The sequence below is a fragment of the Mytilus trossulus genome, chromosome 14, assembly GCF_036588685.1.
Source record: "Mytilus trossulus isolate FHL-02 chromosome 14, PNRI_Mtr1.1.1.hap1, whole genome shotgun sequence".
Classification (NCBI taxonomy): Eukaryota; Metazoa; Mollusca; class Bivalvia; order Mytilida; family Mytilidae; genus Mytilus; species Mytilus trossulus.
The window spans coordinates 75,267,038-75,282,030 of NC_086386.1; the positions used below are offsets into that span (position 1 = coordinate 75,267,038).

General features: G+C 31.9%; 1 protein-coding gene across 1 annotated transcript in view; it reads left to right on the top strand.

The window, feature by feature from the left end:
* The window catches only part of LOC134697125 (arf-GAP with Rho-GAP domain, ANK repeat and PH domain-containing protein 2-like), a 78,148-nt gene that overhangs the window by 21,369 nt on the left and 41,786 nt on the right, over positions 1 to 14,993 (top strand). The window contains exons 4-7 of the mRNA XM_063559176.1: positions 7,009 to 7,136; positions 9,082 to 9,125; positions 12,915 to 12,993; positions 13,543 to 13,605. Of these exons, the coding sequence (XP_063415246.1) occupies positions 7,009 to 7,136; positions 9,082 to 9,125; positions 12,915 to 12,993; positions 13,543 to 13,605 (314 nt within the window). The remainder of the gene's footprint in view (positions 1 to 7,008; positions 7,137 to 9,081; positions 9,126 to 12,914; positions 12,994 to 13,542; positions 13,606 to 14,993) is intronic.

Below are 14,993 nucleotides of genomic sequence, written 5' to 3' on the forward strand. Positions count from 1 at the left end.
CTGATCAGTAATGTATACATTGTAAATAAACAAAAGAGAAATTTAATTAACAATGGACGAAAAACAGAATAGCTTCGAAGAGGAAGAAACATTTTCTGTAACTAGTAGTGTTAGTAGCGACTACTACTCTAATTGTTCAGGTAAGGTGTAAGGCTTCTTTGTTGTAAGAAATATCAATCGTAATTTCATTAAAATATATGTCATGTATGTCATATTTGTGCAAAAAAAAAGAAGAAAATAAATAACAAATTTCAGTGTAAATTTTGTTTCACAAGGAATTGCTAGAATAGAACCATCAATTCATATTTTACCTAAAAATAATAAAAAATTGCAAAATTCTTATGCTAAATATATTAATAAACATAATTAAATTTGATTTTGAAGAGGTATGTTGAAACATTTTTATTTTCAATTGATCCTAATCTGATGATTAGATGAGAATGCAAGTGATTAGATAGGAGGGTATATACATGAACGTATATAAACAGAGTCAATGTCCTATTAAGTGTAAAATAAACCTAGATAATATTTATTGTCATCTACTGTACATGTATGATGACTGTATCCCCTTCCTTTCAACATTGTGGTTGTAAACTTCTACGCTGCATATTGCAAGTGCATTCAACTAAGAACATCAGTTTTTCTCCTGAAAGTCTGTGTTTATCTCCTGCAGGCTCTGACACCTGCTTCCAACACAAATACAATTTGTCATGATATAACTATTTTTTTTTTTCAATCAATGTGGAACTTATGTATGCCTTGAATGACCAATTGTTTATTTCTTAGCAGTTATAATTACATATTCTTAATTATTTTTTAAAAGACAACAGTGAATTTCTCACGATTTCCCCTCAATTTTTACCGTCAAACCACACAATTACCACTTCAGGTGTTCAGAATTTCAGTTGAAACAAGAAAAAAATTATAAAAATGGTGATGGGACACTTGAATCACTTCATTTGTTGGTTCACTTGATAGAATTTCAGTTGAACAGAAACAAGTTTAAAAAAAAAGGGGGGGGGGCACTTGCATCCTCTCTTACAACACCTCTTTTGTACCTGGATCATTGACCTGATTATGAAGTTGCCAAAGAAAAGATAGGCGAAATATACAAGAGGGATATATTCAAGCTCATAAATCCAAAATAAACTGACAATGTCATAGCCAAAAAATAGTGTGGTCAAAGGTTAACGGGTCGAACGACCGAATACCGAAAACCAAAAACGCTAACCGGTTAACCGGAGAGTTTTTCAATTTTAATAGATCTGATATAAATTTGTATTGAAATCATTAAACAGTTGTGTTTCATTTTAAAGTAATTAATTTGACAGATTAATTGTCCAGTCTATTGATTGCTATTGTAAATCTGAAAAACATCAAATAAATTAGAACTTGTCGCTCAGCTTGGGACAAGATCTTAATGAAACATAATTAGTATTCCATTCTCAATTTTATGTTATTTAACATGTTTAAACAGTTACTTTAAATCAGTAATTATGATTAAATTTTACAATTTACTTCATTATTTTATTTTTGAGCCAATAGCGTGTTTGACCTACTACTAAATGTACAACCTCCGTCATGTAAGGCTTTGATATACTTTAAATGAAATGCCAACTCACATATTCATGATATTGTGAATTGCAAACCAATGTGAATGTACTTAATGTATACATGATAGTACGAGTAACATGCTTAATCATTTCAAATTGAAACACCCCACATTAATTTTGGAGACAAGAGAAAAGAAAAAAATAATTGGTTTTAGACATATATTCGCTTCTACAACATGTACAAGTTCAAGAAGTTTTTAAATTTTTTTCAATCTGAAGTTGATACAAATTTATGCCATAGTTGATACAGTGTAGCTGAATATAAAGTCAAACTTCGCAAGGAATTCTCACAAACAAGTCTCATAAGGACTTATAAGGACAAACTTCAGTTCAAAAAGCGTAAATTTATGACTTGGATGGAAGGTTGTTACATTGAAAATAATACCACATCTTATAGCTATGTGTAGGGTACTAAAGATATAAGGCTTTCAAACACCAACTTAAACTACTGGTTAACCGATTATCCGAGTAACTGGTAAGTCAATAGTGTACAATTTGACAACACTATTTATTAAGCATGACAAAAAAAGACAAGTTGACAAATACTAGTACACCAGACACAACATAAAAAACTAACGACTAAGCAACACGAACTTCACAGAAATCTGAAGGTGATATCAGGTGCTCAAACTTTCCTTGTCAAGGTTAATAAACTAATGACCTTATGTAATGTGATAGTTCTCTTCCTGATGCAGATAGATTTACTGTGAAACCTATCATAACTTTGGAAAATGTAATTATGAATATAAATCTACAAAGTCAATGGTTTCAACACATTTCTTAAGAAATTAATTGGATATAAGAAGATGTGGAATGAGTTCCAATGAGACAACTCTCCATCCAATAGATGTGGTATGAGTTCCAATGAGACAACTCACCTAAGTCACAATTTATAAAAGTAAACCATCATCATTATCATCAAAGAAGGTCTTCAACACAGAGACTTCGGTCACATGGTACAGCAAGCTATAAAGAGCACCAAAAATGACTTGTGTGAACAGGAAAACCAACAATCTAATCTATATAAAAAAGTGAGAAACACTTATGAACCACATCAACAAACGTCAACCACTGAACATGTCTATATCTATGAATGTCTTTATAAATTAAAAAAAAGGCTGTTTCATCAACTTATTTGGTAAATATTATTAAACCCCAGATGCATGTTGCCAGAACATGCAGAAGTGACACAATTTCGTTTCTCCAGAAATTGTAAAAATTTCTGAATTTAACAAAAATGTAATGAATGTAAAGCTTCTTAGACCAAAAACTAAAGTTTTGGTACACATCACACGTCCTGTGATAGAGTTATGTATAAAAAGTTTATTTAATAGTTTTGATTTCTAGTTTCTATCAAGGGATGGTTTTACAGTACATGTATTGTCTTCCTGATATAAGATATACAACACATAAGTTGACATATATAGTACTAGGTCACATGGCAACTTTTTTATCTGTAATGAAATCTTAACTCCGGAAGGAATATCACTTTTAATTTTGAATTGATTATAAAAGAGGGACGAAAGACACCAAAGGGACAGTCAAACTCGTAAATCTAAAACAAACTGACAACGCCATGGCTAAAAATGAAAAAGACAAACAGAAAAACAATAACATTTGATTGACTTACAATGTTAAAATAAGGAGATGTGATATAATTGATAATGAGACTAAGTTCAAATTTTGGTTGGGTTGTCATGGTTGTTGTCTATTGTTTTCTCTTTGACATATATATCCCCCATTTCCATTCTGAATTTGACACTATTCACCAGAGTTCAAATGAGTAGATATAAGAAATATAGATCACTGTATGGCCTTCAACCATGAGAAAAAACCAGAGCCTAGACATAAAAATAAACCTTAACAAATCAAACGAAAAAAAAACGAAAAAAATATTTATAACTAAACAATTTACGAAAACAAATATGACAGATATGAACCAACAACAACCATTGAACTAAAGGTTCCTGACTTGGGACAGACGAATAAAGAATGAGGTCATATAAACTATGTGGATGTATTCTACATGTTCTATGTAAAAAAAAATATATCTAAAAAAAAAAAGTATTAAAATGAAGTTTTTGTCAGAAAAAGGTTGTTGCTTCTTCAACTTGGTGTACAATGGTGTAAGCAGTATCTTTGTTAAACATTTCAACACTCGTCCGCCACACAGGGATTTTTGATTGAATTATCTTGCATGTTCTGTACATGTCAGACTGATAGAATATATATGGAATAATGCAACATAACAATAAAACAATGATAAAATTGACAATAAAATCTTAACAAATTGTCATGTCAATTCAGATGCATTTGTACATGTGTCAAGAAAGGTATGCTACCCTGTGTTCATGTACATGTTAAATGGGACATATTTTTTATTAGCAAATCATTATATTTTACATGTAGGTCACATTGTTTGATTAAACATATATACAAATAAAGCATGTACCCATGCATTATCTCTTAAAATTTACCTGTGCAAATTATAATAAACAATATGCAATAAATAACATGCATATTAAATAACATAAGTCATGATATATTACTACTAATCCTATTTATGGTTATTTATTATTAGTTGATTATAAAAAATATTATTGGCAAAGGGTAAAATATGAAATGGACAAATGGACTGGACCTGGACTGGAAACTTCAGATAAAACTTCATGTCAATTACAAATGCTAAATGATTTTAAGAGATACATTTGAGGTGTATATTTTATGTGATACTTTTAAAAACACCAAATGTTATCTTTTAAAGACACCTGACATTATAAGTTATCATGCTCTGATCCAACTAACATGGTTATTTAGACGGTGTCGAAAATTGTTGAACGGTGAGGGCGAAAGCCCGAACCGTTCAACAATTTTCGACTCCGTCTAAATAATCATGCTAGTTGGGTCAAAGCATGATAACATTTTTGTGTGGTTATGCTAACCGTACTAGGTATATAATTAATTAAACGTTTAATACACAAGTGACCTTGATTTCACTACGCAACATGTTAACTCCGCCCACTGACCTCACTCTTAATGTGTATTGTGTAACCTGATGATCTATTGATTTTCCATGTAGTGCATACTTCATGTGTTTTTATGTTAACTGAAGATGGAGTCTGGTAAAAGACGATTTGTTGATACTAGTGATGAAGAAATTGAACAAAAACGTTTGAAAATGAGTGCTGACAAAACAATAAAGCAGAATATAGCAGCAGCCACTATTTTCAGGGAGTATTTAAAAGTAAAGAAAATGGATCCTGGATTTGAACAGTATGACACCTTAAAACTAGATGAAGTGTTGGGTCATTTTTATATGGATGTGCGTAAAGCTGATGGAAATCGTTATAAAACAAATTCACTGCAATGCTTGAGATACTCATTGAATAGATATTTAAAGGCTCCACCGTACAATAAAAAAATTGACATCGTGAATGATGAAAGTTTTAGCGCTTCCAGAGAAAATTTTAAAGCAGCAATGGCAGAACTTAAACGCATGGGATTAGGAGACGTCGAGCATTATCCGTCTATTGACGAAACTGACAGAAGAAAAATGTATACCTCAATATATTTATCACCAAATACTCCATTTGGACTTCAAAATAAAGTTCAGTTTGATATTCGCCTGTATTTTTGTAGACGGGGAATGGAAAATATGCCACAAATGACAAAATCCACGTTTTCTGTAAAAAAAGATCCGAAGACGGGGCTTAAATATGTGGTTAAAACTTTAGATGAATTGACAAAAAACCATCGCAGCAGTGACAAAGAAAAAACGTCAGGGATAATGCCAGAAAATTCCGGTTCTGAATATTGCCCCGTGTCCTCCTTTGAAAAGTATGTAAATAAATTAAATCCAGAGTGTGACAAACTATGGCAGAGACCAAAAGATCAGTTTTGGGAAGAGGACCCTTCATGGTATTATAACATTCCTGTGGGCGAAAAAACGCTTGGCAATTTCATGTCATACCTGAGCAAGAAGTGCAACTTGTCTGAAATTTACACTAACCATTCAATCCGTGCTACCGGGGCTACTGTTCTAGCTAAAAACTCATATTGCAATGCACAGATCATGGCCGTAACTGGACATAAGTCAGTAGCATCCCTTTCTTTGTATCAGCGGGTTGATAATGATGATAAGATACGTATGGGACAGACGTTAACAGAAAGCATCACTGAACCTTCTAAAGCATTAGCTTTAACTGCTGGTGAAACATCATCAAATATTCGTGCTTTACCAAGCTCAGTGCCTCCTAAAACTTTAGCAATTGGTCCTTCTTCCACAATTCTTCCTCTACCGAATATTACAACAGCCAGCACCACACTTATGAGCACAGAACGTAGTTCCGTTACTTACAACGTTGGACAAAAGACCCTGTATACATCTGCTAAGGAACACAAAGCGCCGCCGTTGCCATTTAGTGGACCTTTGCCATGCAATACGTTTAAGCCAAAACATTTAAGTACAACCCAACAAGGAAACAGCACACAGTCATTTAATGAATCATTGCAAGGTGTTAATCTAAATGAACTGTTTAACGATTTTTCTGAAACTGCCGTAAACATAAATCGTACTACACTTTGTCCACAAGTTTTCAACAACTGTTCCGTAACTATTGTTTATAAAAAAGAATGACTTTATTTGAAGAAGAAGAACAGATCTGATAGTTTTAGAACATTTTTTTTACCGTTATGTTTAATGTGATCGGGAGCATTTCACTTTGTTTCATTCCATCTTATTTTTTTTTTTTATTTATATTTTTAAGTGTTTTCTGGACGAAAACCTTTTTTTAAAACTCTGTTATTACTGTTTAGTTTGTATAATATAATACACAGATGTATATTAAATATATTTTATTTGAATTTCTCTAGATTAATAAAGCCATTGATTGCGTCATATGCATGTATAGATGTCAACCAGTGGAAAATTCCACAAGCGAACAGACTAACAAGTCAACTGGCTTTATGTAGGGCAATACACGAAAGTTATCACAAAACAGCGTGTACCTCACTTTGTTCTTTTTATAGAGCACATGATTTCAGGTTAATAGTTTAAGCACGTTGGTTAAAGGTCAACATATTACAACGCGATTTCTGATTGGCTACAGGCACATGTTTTGTAAGAAGGTTTCTTCTATTGGGACAATTTGATTGGGTTGTGTACGGCGAACATGGTTATTTAGCAGATGGCAAGGCAGCCAGTAGAATTCAAGTTTACAACTGCATAACCACACAAATATTATTTAAAGACAATTTATAATTTTAGTAATATATTTGATTTGAACTGTTTTGATTCAAGTGTCATTGATGAATCTTGGAAAACTAAAAAAAAGTGTCTGGTGTACCAAATAAAGTTTTTTGACATCAGTTTTAATGTGTTCTGATTATTTTTTAGACAACAGTTCAGATGAACAAACATCAGACGGGGATTTATCTGACCCCAGTAGTCCAGAGGATTTAATACCAGGGGCAACAGGACCCATAAATCCATCGGTGGATATCGTTCCATCTTCTCCTTCACCAGTAAGTAATATACATGTTACAGGGCCCTTCACCAATATTTTTAATGTACATGTAACAGGGCCCTTCACCAGTAAGTAAATATACATGTTACAGGACCCTTCACCAGTAAGTAATATACATGTTACAGACCTGAGATTGAAAAAAAAATGAGCTCAGAAACCAAAGGGAACTCGATAGTGGATGAAAATCGCCATGGTAAAAAAAAGAAAAAGGGAAATTTTTAAAATTAAAGAATGCAACGTTAACTTAAAACTTCTATCATAATTTATGACTTTGAAGGGTCACTAGATGTCAAGGAATATTGACAGAATTTCTTACAATCAGGAAAAGTGCAAGGAGGAAGGTCATTAAATATGCATGTATATATTGTAAGGGGAGGATATCATTATTTCTTGAGCATGTTGAGGAAATTATAAAAATAAAATTGGTCTCAGACATCTGGGAGTTTGTATTTAAAACCCTTGTATTATTTATATGATGTTTACATTCAAAAATCATACAAATATTATTTGACTCTATTAAATAGATTCTTTGAATACATTTTTATAGTTTGTTAGTTCTTTATCATATAGAAGGTTTGTTATATCCACAATTATAAAAGGAAGGACAATAAAATAAAAGGTGTTTTTTTCATATTGACTATCGCATTGATTTTATACCCATAGCTCCTTTTGTTCATACACTGTATTCCAATATGGATGGAACTTTATAAATAATTCATTTGTATTAGCTTTAAGTCCAGTGGCAAATATTTCAGTTTTCATGAGAACGAAATTAATCATAAGTCAAACATTGGTGACATCATCATACATGTTTTAGTAAAGGCTGCAGACTGCAGACATATTGTCTGCACATAGAGCACTAAGCATAAAGATTGGATTATGTTTCTATTTTTAGTATTTTACTTTCCTGAAAATGATCAATATATATATGAAAAGGCTGATACCACTTTTGAAATACTTAGATTGACCCAGATTTCACTTGAGATAATTTCAATTATTTTTGGTGTGATATCTTAATGATCAGAGGAAGTAATTGTTATTATAAATGTGGTTGAAATGAGGATGTACAAAAATAAGGCAATAAATTTCAAAATAAATCACATAACACTTTGTTAATTGAAAAAAAAATAAAAAAAATACTTGTGGTTATAGTTATAGTTTCCCTATAGCTATTCTTCCATATTTTGCATGTCTAAATGCATACCCTTTAGTTTTTAATTGCTACTTGAGCTGCGTCGATTACACATAAAGAGATGCAAATAAATATCAATACATCTGGCCTTGAAGGCATAAAACTTAGCTCAATGCTAATGGAGTACAAAAGTCATGCTCGAAACATGAAATTCAGCAATTTGATTGGTTGAATTTCGAGTCTGAGTAAAAAAATCATGCTCGAAAGTTTTATGACCGTGAGGCCTGTTTACCTCTTTAAGGTTGCAAAAATCTTTATGCAAAGACTTTTGCTCTGATTGCCAAATGACACAAAAATTAAAAACTATGTTAATGCTTAATAAAACCGTAAATGAATTTTGGAGGTAAACATTCAAAGTGCAACCAAAATACTATGAATACAATTTCATGTATGTATATAGATCAACAATTCTATATGTTTAAATATGAATATTGAATATTATACTGTAAATTCAGAAAATATTGCGTGCATTTATTATTGCGATTTTGACAGTTAAGACTTAAATGCGATTTTAATTTTTACGATTGTGAGAAAAATCCTGTTTAATTCATATAAAATATTTCAAAATGCGAGTTAAATAATTGCGTTTACAACTCTGACGCACTTTTCGCAATAATAAAAACCTCGCATTAATTTCTGAATTTACAGTACATATATAAACAGAGGTGTTTATCCTTCCTAATCTCATAACAGGATGTTTATAAATTAGATGAAAAAGTGACAAAAAAATAATTAATTATTTACATTGCAGAGAAAAGCTAAACAGAAATCTGGATATTTATGGAAACAAGGAGGGTATGTATAGTGTTACTATGGAAACATAATGTATTTGACTTTAAGGTGTACCAGTTGTGAAAGTGGTTTTATTTGATTGATGTTTGAAATAAACATTTGTAACCTTTATTTGAAATTATCATTCATATTTTGTTTGTTTGACAGGAAGTAGGAAGAAATATTTTACCTGCAAGGAAATAGATTGCAATTGCAACACAAATAAACAAGTTTAATTAAGTACAGATAAGTCAATAATAAAGTACTAGTTGTGTTAAATTATGTTCCAAAAATTATGTTCTTAAAAATCTTTAAGGAAAAAAGGGGGATCTTCACAACTATTTCCAGTTGATATTTTATCTAAAACTTTAAGGATTTGTCAAAAATGATATTTTAAACAAAGAAAGTCAAGTCTTTTATTTGCTAAAAAGGCTGGAACCATTAGTTTGAAGGTCAAGGTCACAAGTTTTTACGGTGCAGATTGTAATTGTTTAAAAAAACCATTTTAGCCTTGGACATTAAGGACCACTTGAGCTAATTGCTAAAATATTGTATGGTTGTTTACCATAAATAGTAAATGTGTCACAAATATGATTATAATCTGTTGTATTCAATTAAAAATGTACATGAACCCAAGAAGGCACTTTGAAAATGTATTATCCATCTATAGAAGCAATTTTGGAGACCTCCACAGTCACCAGGGCGATCCAGAAATTTTCATAAGGTGGAGGGAAGCCTAAGGGGGACCTGCTCCAGTCATGCTTTAGTGATTCTTTATATAATCAACCATTTTTTCCCCCAGAAAGAGGGGGGGGGCTGGGCCTCCTGTAAAATCCGCTAGATCTGCATGTGCTTCATATATCTTAACCTATACAGGATAATAATTCACATATGGTGGCTTTAAAGTGCTTTCCAAGGGTCATAAGAAGGTGGATGATCGTCAATGAGACAACAATCTACTAGAGACCAAATGATGTAGATGTAAACAAAATAAACTGATATACTGCTGAAAACTTACATATTTGTGGATATTTGATTTCAAGGTTTTGCCAATCTCTGCATACAAAACATATTGAAAATATGTTAATTGCTATCACATTTGAATTTGTGTTTCACCTGTACACAAGAAACCCCAAAAAAATGGTATCCAATGAAAAATGATAAATCCACAGTACTAGACATTGGATAATCTTAACTTTCACTTTCATGTCTGTTTTCAGGAAATGAATTTAACATTTGAATAAGATATAATGCTGGATACAATCAGTGGCAGATCCAGGGGGAGGGTTCCAGGGTTGTAACCCCCCCTTTTTTGGGACGATCAATGTATTTGAATGGGGACATATAGTTGGAACCCCCCCCTCCCCCTAATAATTGTTTGGTTTAAGTTACTGTGCTTATCCTGTCACCTTTGTGGTATCAAAATAGCAATGGCTAAAACAGTTTACCAAATTGCAGTTAGATTTCTTCTCCAACTAACTGATCAAATGGTAAATTAGTCTAGCTGATTGGTCAAGTTGAAGGTTGTTAGTATGCAGTGAGTGGTGTGAAATAAAATTTATTACTTACCATTCAGTTCCATTTAGATGATGACTTTAGTCATGAATTCCAAACAAAATAATGACTTACTTTAATATGAGACAATGAATTAGAAGGTCCTACCTTTGACATGAAAACAATCATCATAAATAGATTTAAAAAAATAATAGTTCAAAACTTGTTTTGTAGGTGAATATTTTTATAGCTTTGTATTCTAAAATGAAGTAGATGTGTAATTGTGATTTGGATAAATTTCTATAAGAATTACTGATCAACTGGCTTTAAGGGGAAGTAATTTTTATTTGGTCATTGTATTTTAAAAGTTTAATAAATAATACCAGGCTTATGATTTTGCTTACAAAAGAATGATCATTACAACTTGAATACCAAAAAAAAACCAACATGATATTCAAAATTAGTACATTGAAAAATTACAAAAGGGTTTGACAAATAATGCTTATTCATGTTATCTAATTCTGGAAACTCATTTGTACTAAATTGAATAATTCAATGTTTTGCAAAACAATTATCTATAATTTTACCATATCAATAAAAAAAAATCATGTTAATATAAAATTGCTGACTTAGGGCAGGTGATACCTGTGAAGGAATTTGTATGATTAATAGAATTTTGAATGTGTTTCACAAAATAATTTGAACATTTTTTTTTTCAAAATTTTTATCATCTTAAAAATAAATTTTAAGTGTTCTTTCAAGAACAAAGGTTAAGAGTTTAACAGTTAGGGAAATAATATTACAAACTAATTAATTATAAAATGAGGGAAGTTGATATTTGTTGGACAGGACAATATATTGCTGATTTTATGGTAATTTGAATTATTTCCCTTTGGTAGAAGATTAAAAAATTGCTTTTTGAAAAAGTGTTTAAATTACAGTTATGCACAACTTGCTGTAGGAAAACAGAGCTATAAATAATAAAATTTGAAAATGCCTGTACCAAGTCAGGAATATGGCAGTTCTTGTCCATTCGTTTTTGAAGTGTTTTATTATTTGATTTTGCCATGTGATTATGGACTTTCCGAATTGATTTTTCTCTAAGTTCAGTACTTTTATGATTTTTTTTTTTTAATAAACTTACATTCAAAGTTTTGAACTAATTAACAATTAGATCTATTTATGATAGAAATGTTCATGTCTCGGTTTCATATTATGGTATTTCATCATTTTGAATAAATTTCTGTCAAAGTCATCATCTAACTGGAACTGGATGGTAAGTAATAAATTTTATTTCACAGCACTCACTTCATACTGACAACCTTTCACTTGACCAATCAGCTAAAATATTATACCAGTTGATCAGTTAGTTGTAAAAGAAATCTAACTGCAATTTGGTAAACTGTTTTAGCCATTGCTAGTGTTACACCACAAAGGTGACAGGATTAGCACTGTAAATGAAATGAATCTAAAGATTTCTATCTGACACTGAAGCAAAATACTGTGGATTCATTATTATTTGTTGGATACAAGTTTTCGTGGGCACAGATGAACTAGGGAATTTTGAATGTTCAAGACATACTAAATTTTCAATAGGCTTGTATGCATACTTCGGCAAAACCACAAAATTAAATATCCATGAGCATGTAAGCTTTTCTCAATTCAAGAAAATTGGTTCTTACGACAATAAATGAATCTACAGTAGGTGAACTATGAATTTGCTGTCTCTGAAGGGATTTCCTATATTGGTTGACCTGCAAGTCTTTGAGAGCTTATTCAGTGAATGATTAAAATTGAGAAAGGAAATTGGGAATGTGTCAAAGAGACAACAACCCGACCATAGAACAGACAACAGCAGAAGGTCACAACAGGTCTTCAATGCAGCAAGAAATTCCTGCACCTGGAGGCGTCCTTCAGCTGGCCCCTAAACAAATATACTAGTTAAGTGATAATAACACCATACTAAACTCCAAATTGTACACAAGAAACTAATAAAATTAAGATAATCCAAGACTAACAAAGGCCAGAGGCTCCTGACTTGGGACAGGCGCAAAAAATGCAGAGGGGTTAAACATGTTTATGAGATCTCAACCCTCCCCCTATATCTCTAGCCAATGTAGAAAAATAAATGCATAACAATACACACATCAAAATTCAATTCGAGGTAAGTCCGAGTCTGATGTCAGAAGATGTTACCAAAGAAAATAAACAAAAGGACAATAGTACATAAATAACAAAAGACAACTTATTGAGCAGTGAACTGACATGCCAGCTCCAGACTTCAATTAAGCTGATACTTATATTTAATTTTTTTTTTAGAGTGAAAGCAAATAGAGGTTGGAGAAGACGATGGGTTGTATTTGATGGGAAGACACTCAGATATTATCCTAATCATAAGGTAAAAATAAATCATGGAAGGATTAGGATAATCAGTTTTGATCAACTATATAAGTGAATACTTAAATTGACAAAAATGAAGAAATCATGCATCATTTGATTTTGATGAAACATTGCTTTAATATTATTTTATATGAACATTAAGGCATGGATAGAAACTTTTTGATTTGACTTGGGACAGGAACATTATACAGAATGTGGCCGTGTTAAACATTTTAGCAGTATCCAAACCCTAACTGGGACACTGGTGTAACAGAACAACATGAGAACGAACTATAAAAATCAGTTGAATACAAATACAAAGACTACAGGAATAACAAAAACACAGAGTAAGGTTGATTTTTATCAATTTTATTATACTACAGTGTTTTTTTTTGTGGTAGTCATTTCTCGATAGAAAACATTTATTGATATAGAAATATTTGATATGAGTGCAAATGAGACAATTCTCCATCAAAGTCACAATTTATAAAATAAACCATTATAGGTCAAGGTATGGTCTTCAGCACAGAGCCTATTGAGGCTCATTATTTTACTTTTGTTTTTGTAGTCACAGATATCTAAGAGAATAATACCACTTGCTTGTATGAATAGAGTTGAAGTTTGTGTCAAGGTAAGACGTCAAATTGTATTATCACTATAGCTTTAAAAATTACAGGAAAACTTCAGATGCTGGAAGTTCATGTTTTGTAAGAGACCTTTTGATGGCCTTGGTTTTTTTTTTAGCTCTTTGGTTGGGTTGTTGTCTCTTTGACACATTACCTGTTTTCATTTTCAATTTTATTACCATGTATTTTGTTTAAACTTATGTTAAAAATATTTTATTTTGCATTGTAAATAAGGAACTTTATGTTAAAGCCTTGAATCAGTGAAGCAGAATTCTATCTTGTTTTATGCAGTTTTAATGGTCTTAAAATTTGGGCCTATGCTTGACTTTTTATGCCCCACTGAGGGGCATTATGTTATTTGGTCTGCATCCCTCCATTCATCCTTGTGTCCCTCTTCAGGTTAAAGGTTTTGGTCAAGGTAGTTTTTGATGCAGTTAAAGTCCAATCAACTTGAATTATAGTTGCCGTCAGCTAAAATTCGTAGCGGTTATCGGTAAAAATAATCTAAACTATCAACCGCGTTCTCTCGAGATATAGTTTTTCTCATTCCATTCATAAATCGCAAAAAGAAAAACCACTACTGACCTACCTTTTAAGTGATCGCACTGTAATAATCCTGACCTTCACATTTTCCAGAATGTTTTCCATTGTAATTCCGCCATCTTCGTTTCTATGAGGATCATTTGTTTACATGTGAAATTCGTCATTTACGCAGTTTCCTGAAATGTTCTTTTCATTGATGTGATACGGTTTCCCGCGCTTTATGCAAATGTTATGAAATTGAACTCCAGGGGAACACTTCCGGAAAAAACAATGGCGGATTCCACCATTGAAAATAGTCTTGGAAAATGTGAAGGTCAGGATTATCACAGTGCAATCACTTAAAAGGTAGGTCAGTGGTGGTTTTTCTTTTTGCGATTTATGAATGGAATGAGAAAAACTATATCTCGAGAGAACGCGGTTGATAGTTTAGATTATTTTAATTGATAACCGCTACGAATTTCAGCTGACGGCGACTATAGTACACCTGCTCCTTATGATATGTTCTTTTTAATTTTAATGCCAATTAGAGTTTGACCCCTGCACATTGAAAACTATAGTGCAGGAGGGACACATTTATGTTATATAACATTTTGCATTAGAAAAAAGATATCAAAAAGAGTACAGGAATTGAGGGGGGATAGGATCTCTATCAGGACACTGGGATCGGGTATTTTTAAGATTGAGATTTTAGGATTGACCCATTCAGGATCTGTATCTTTTGAACCATAGTTTCTTAACATCTTGGTATATACATGAAGACCATAATATATAACTTTATTCATTCCTATGACTCATTTAACAAAAAAATCTTACAAGAAACATATTCAAAAGTCATTAACAATTCAGTATA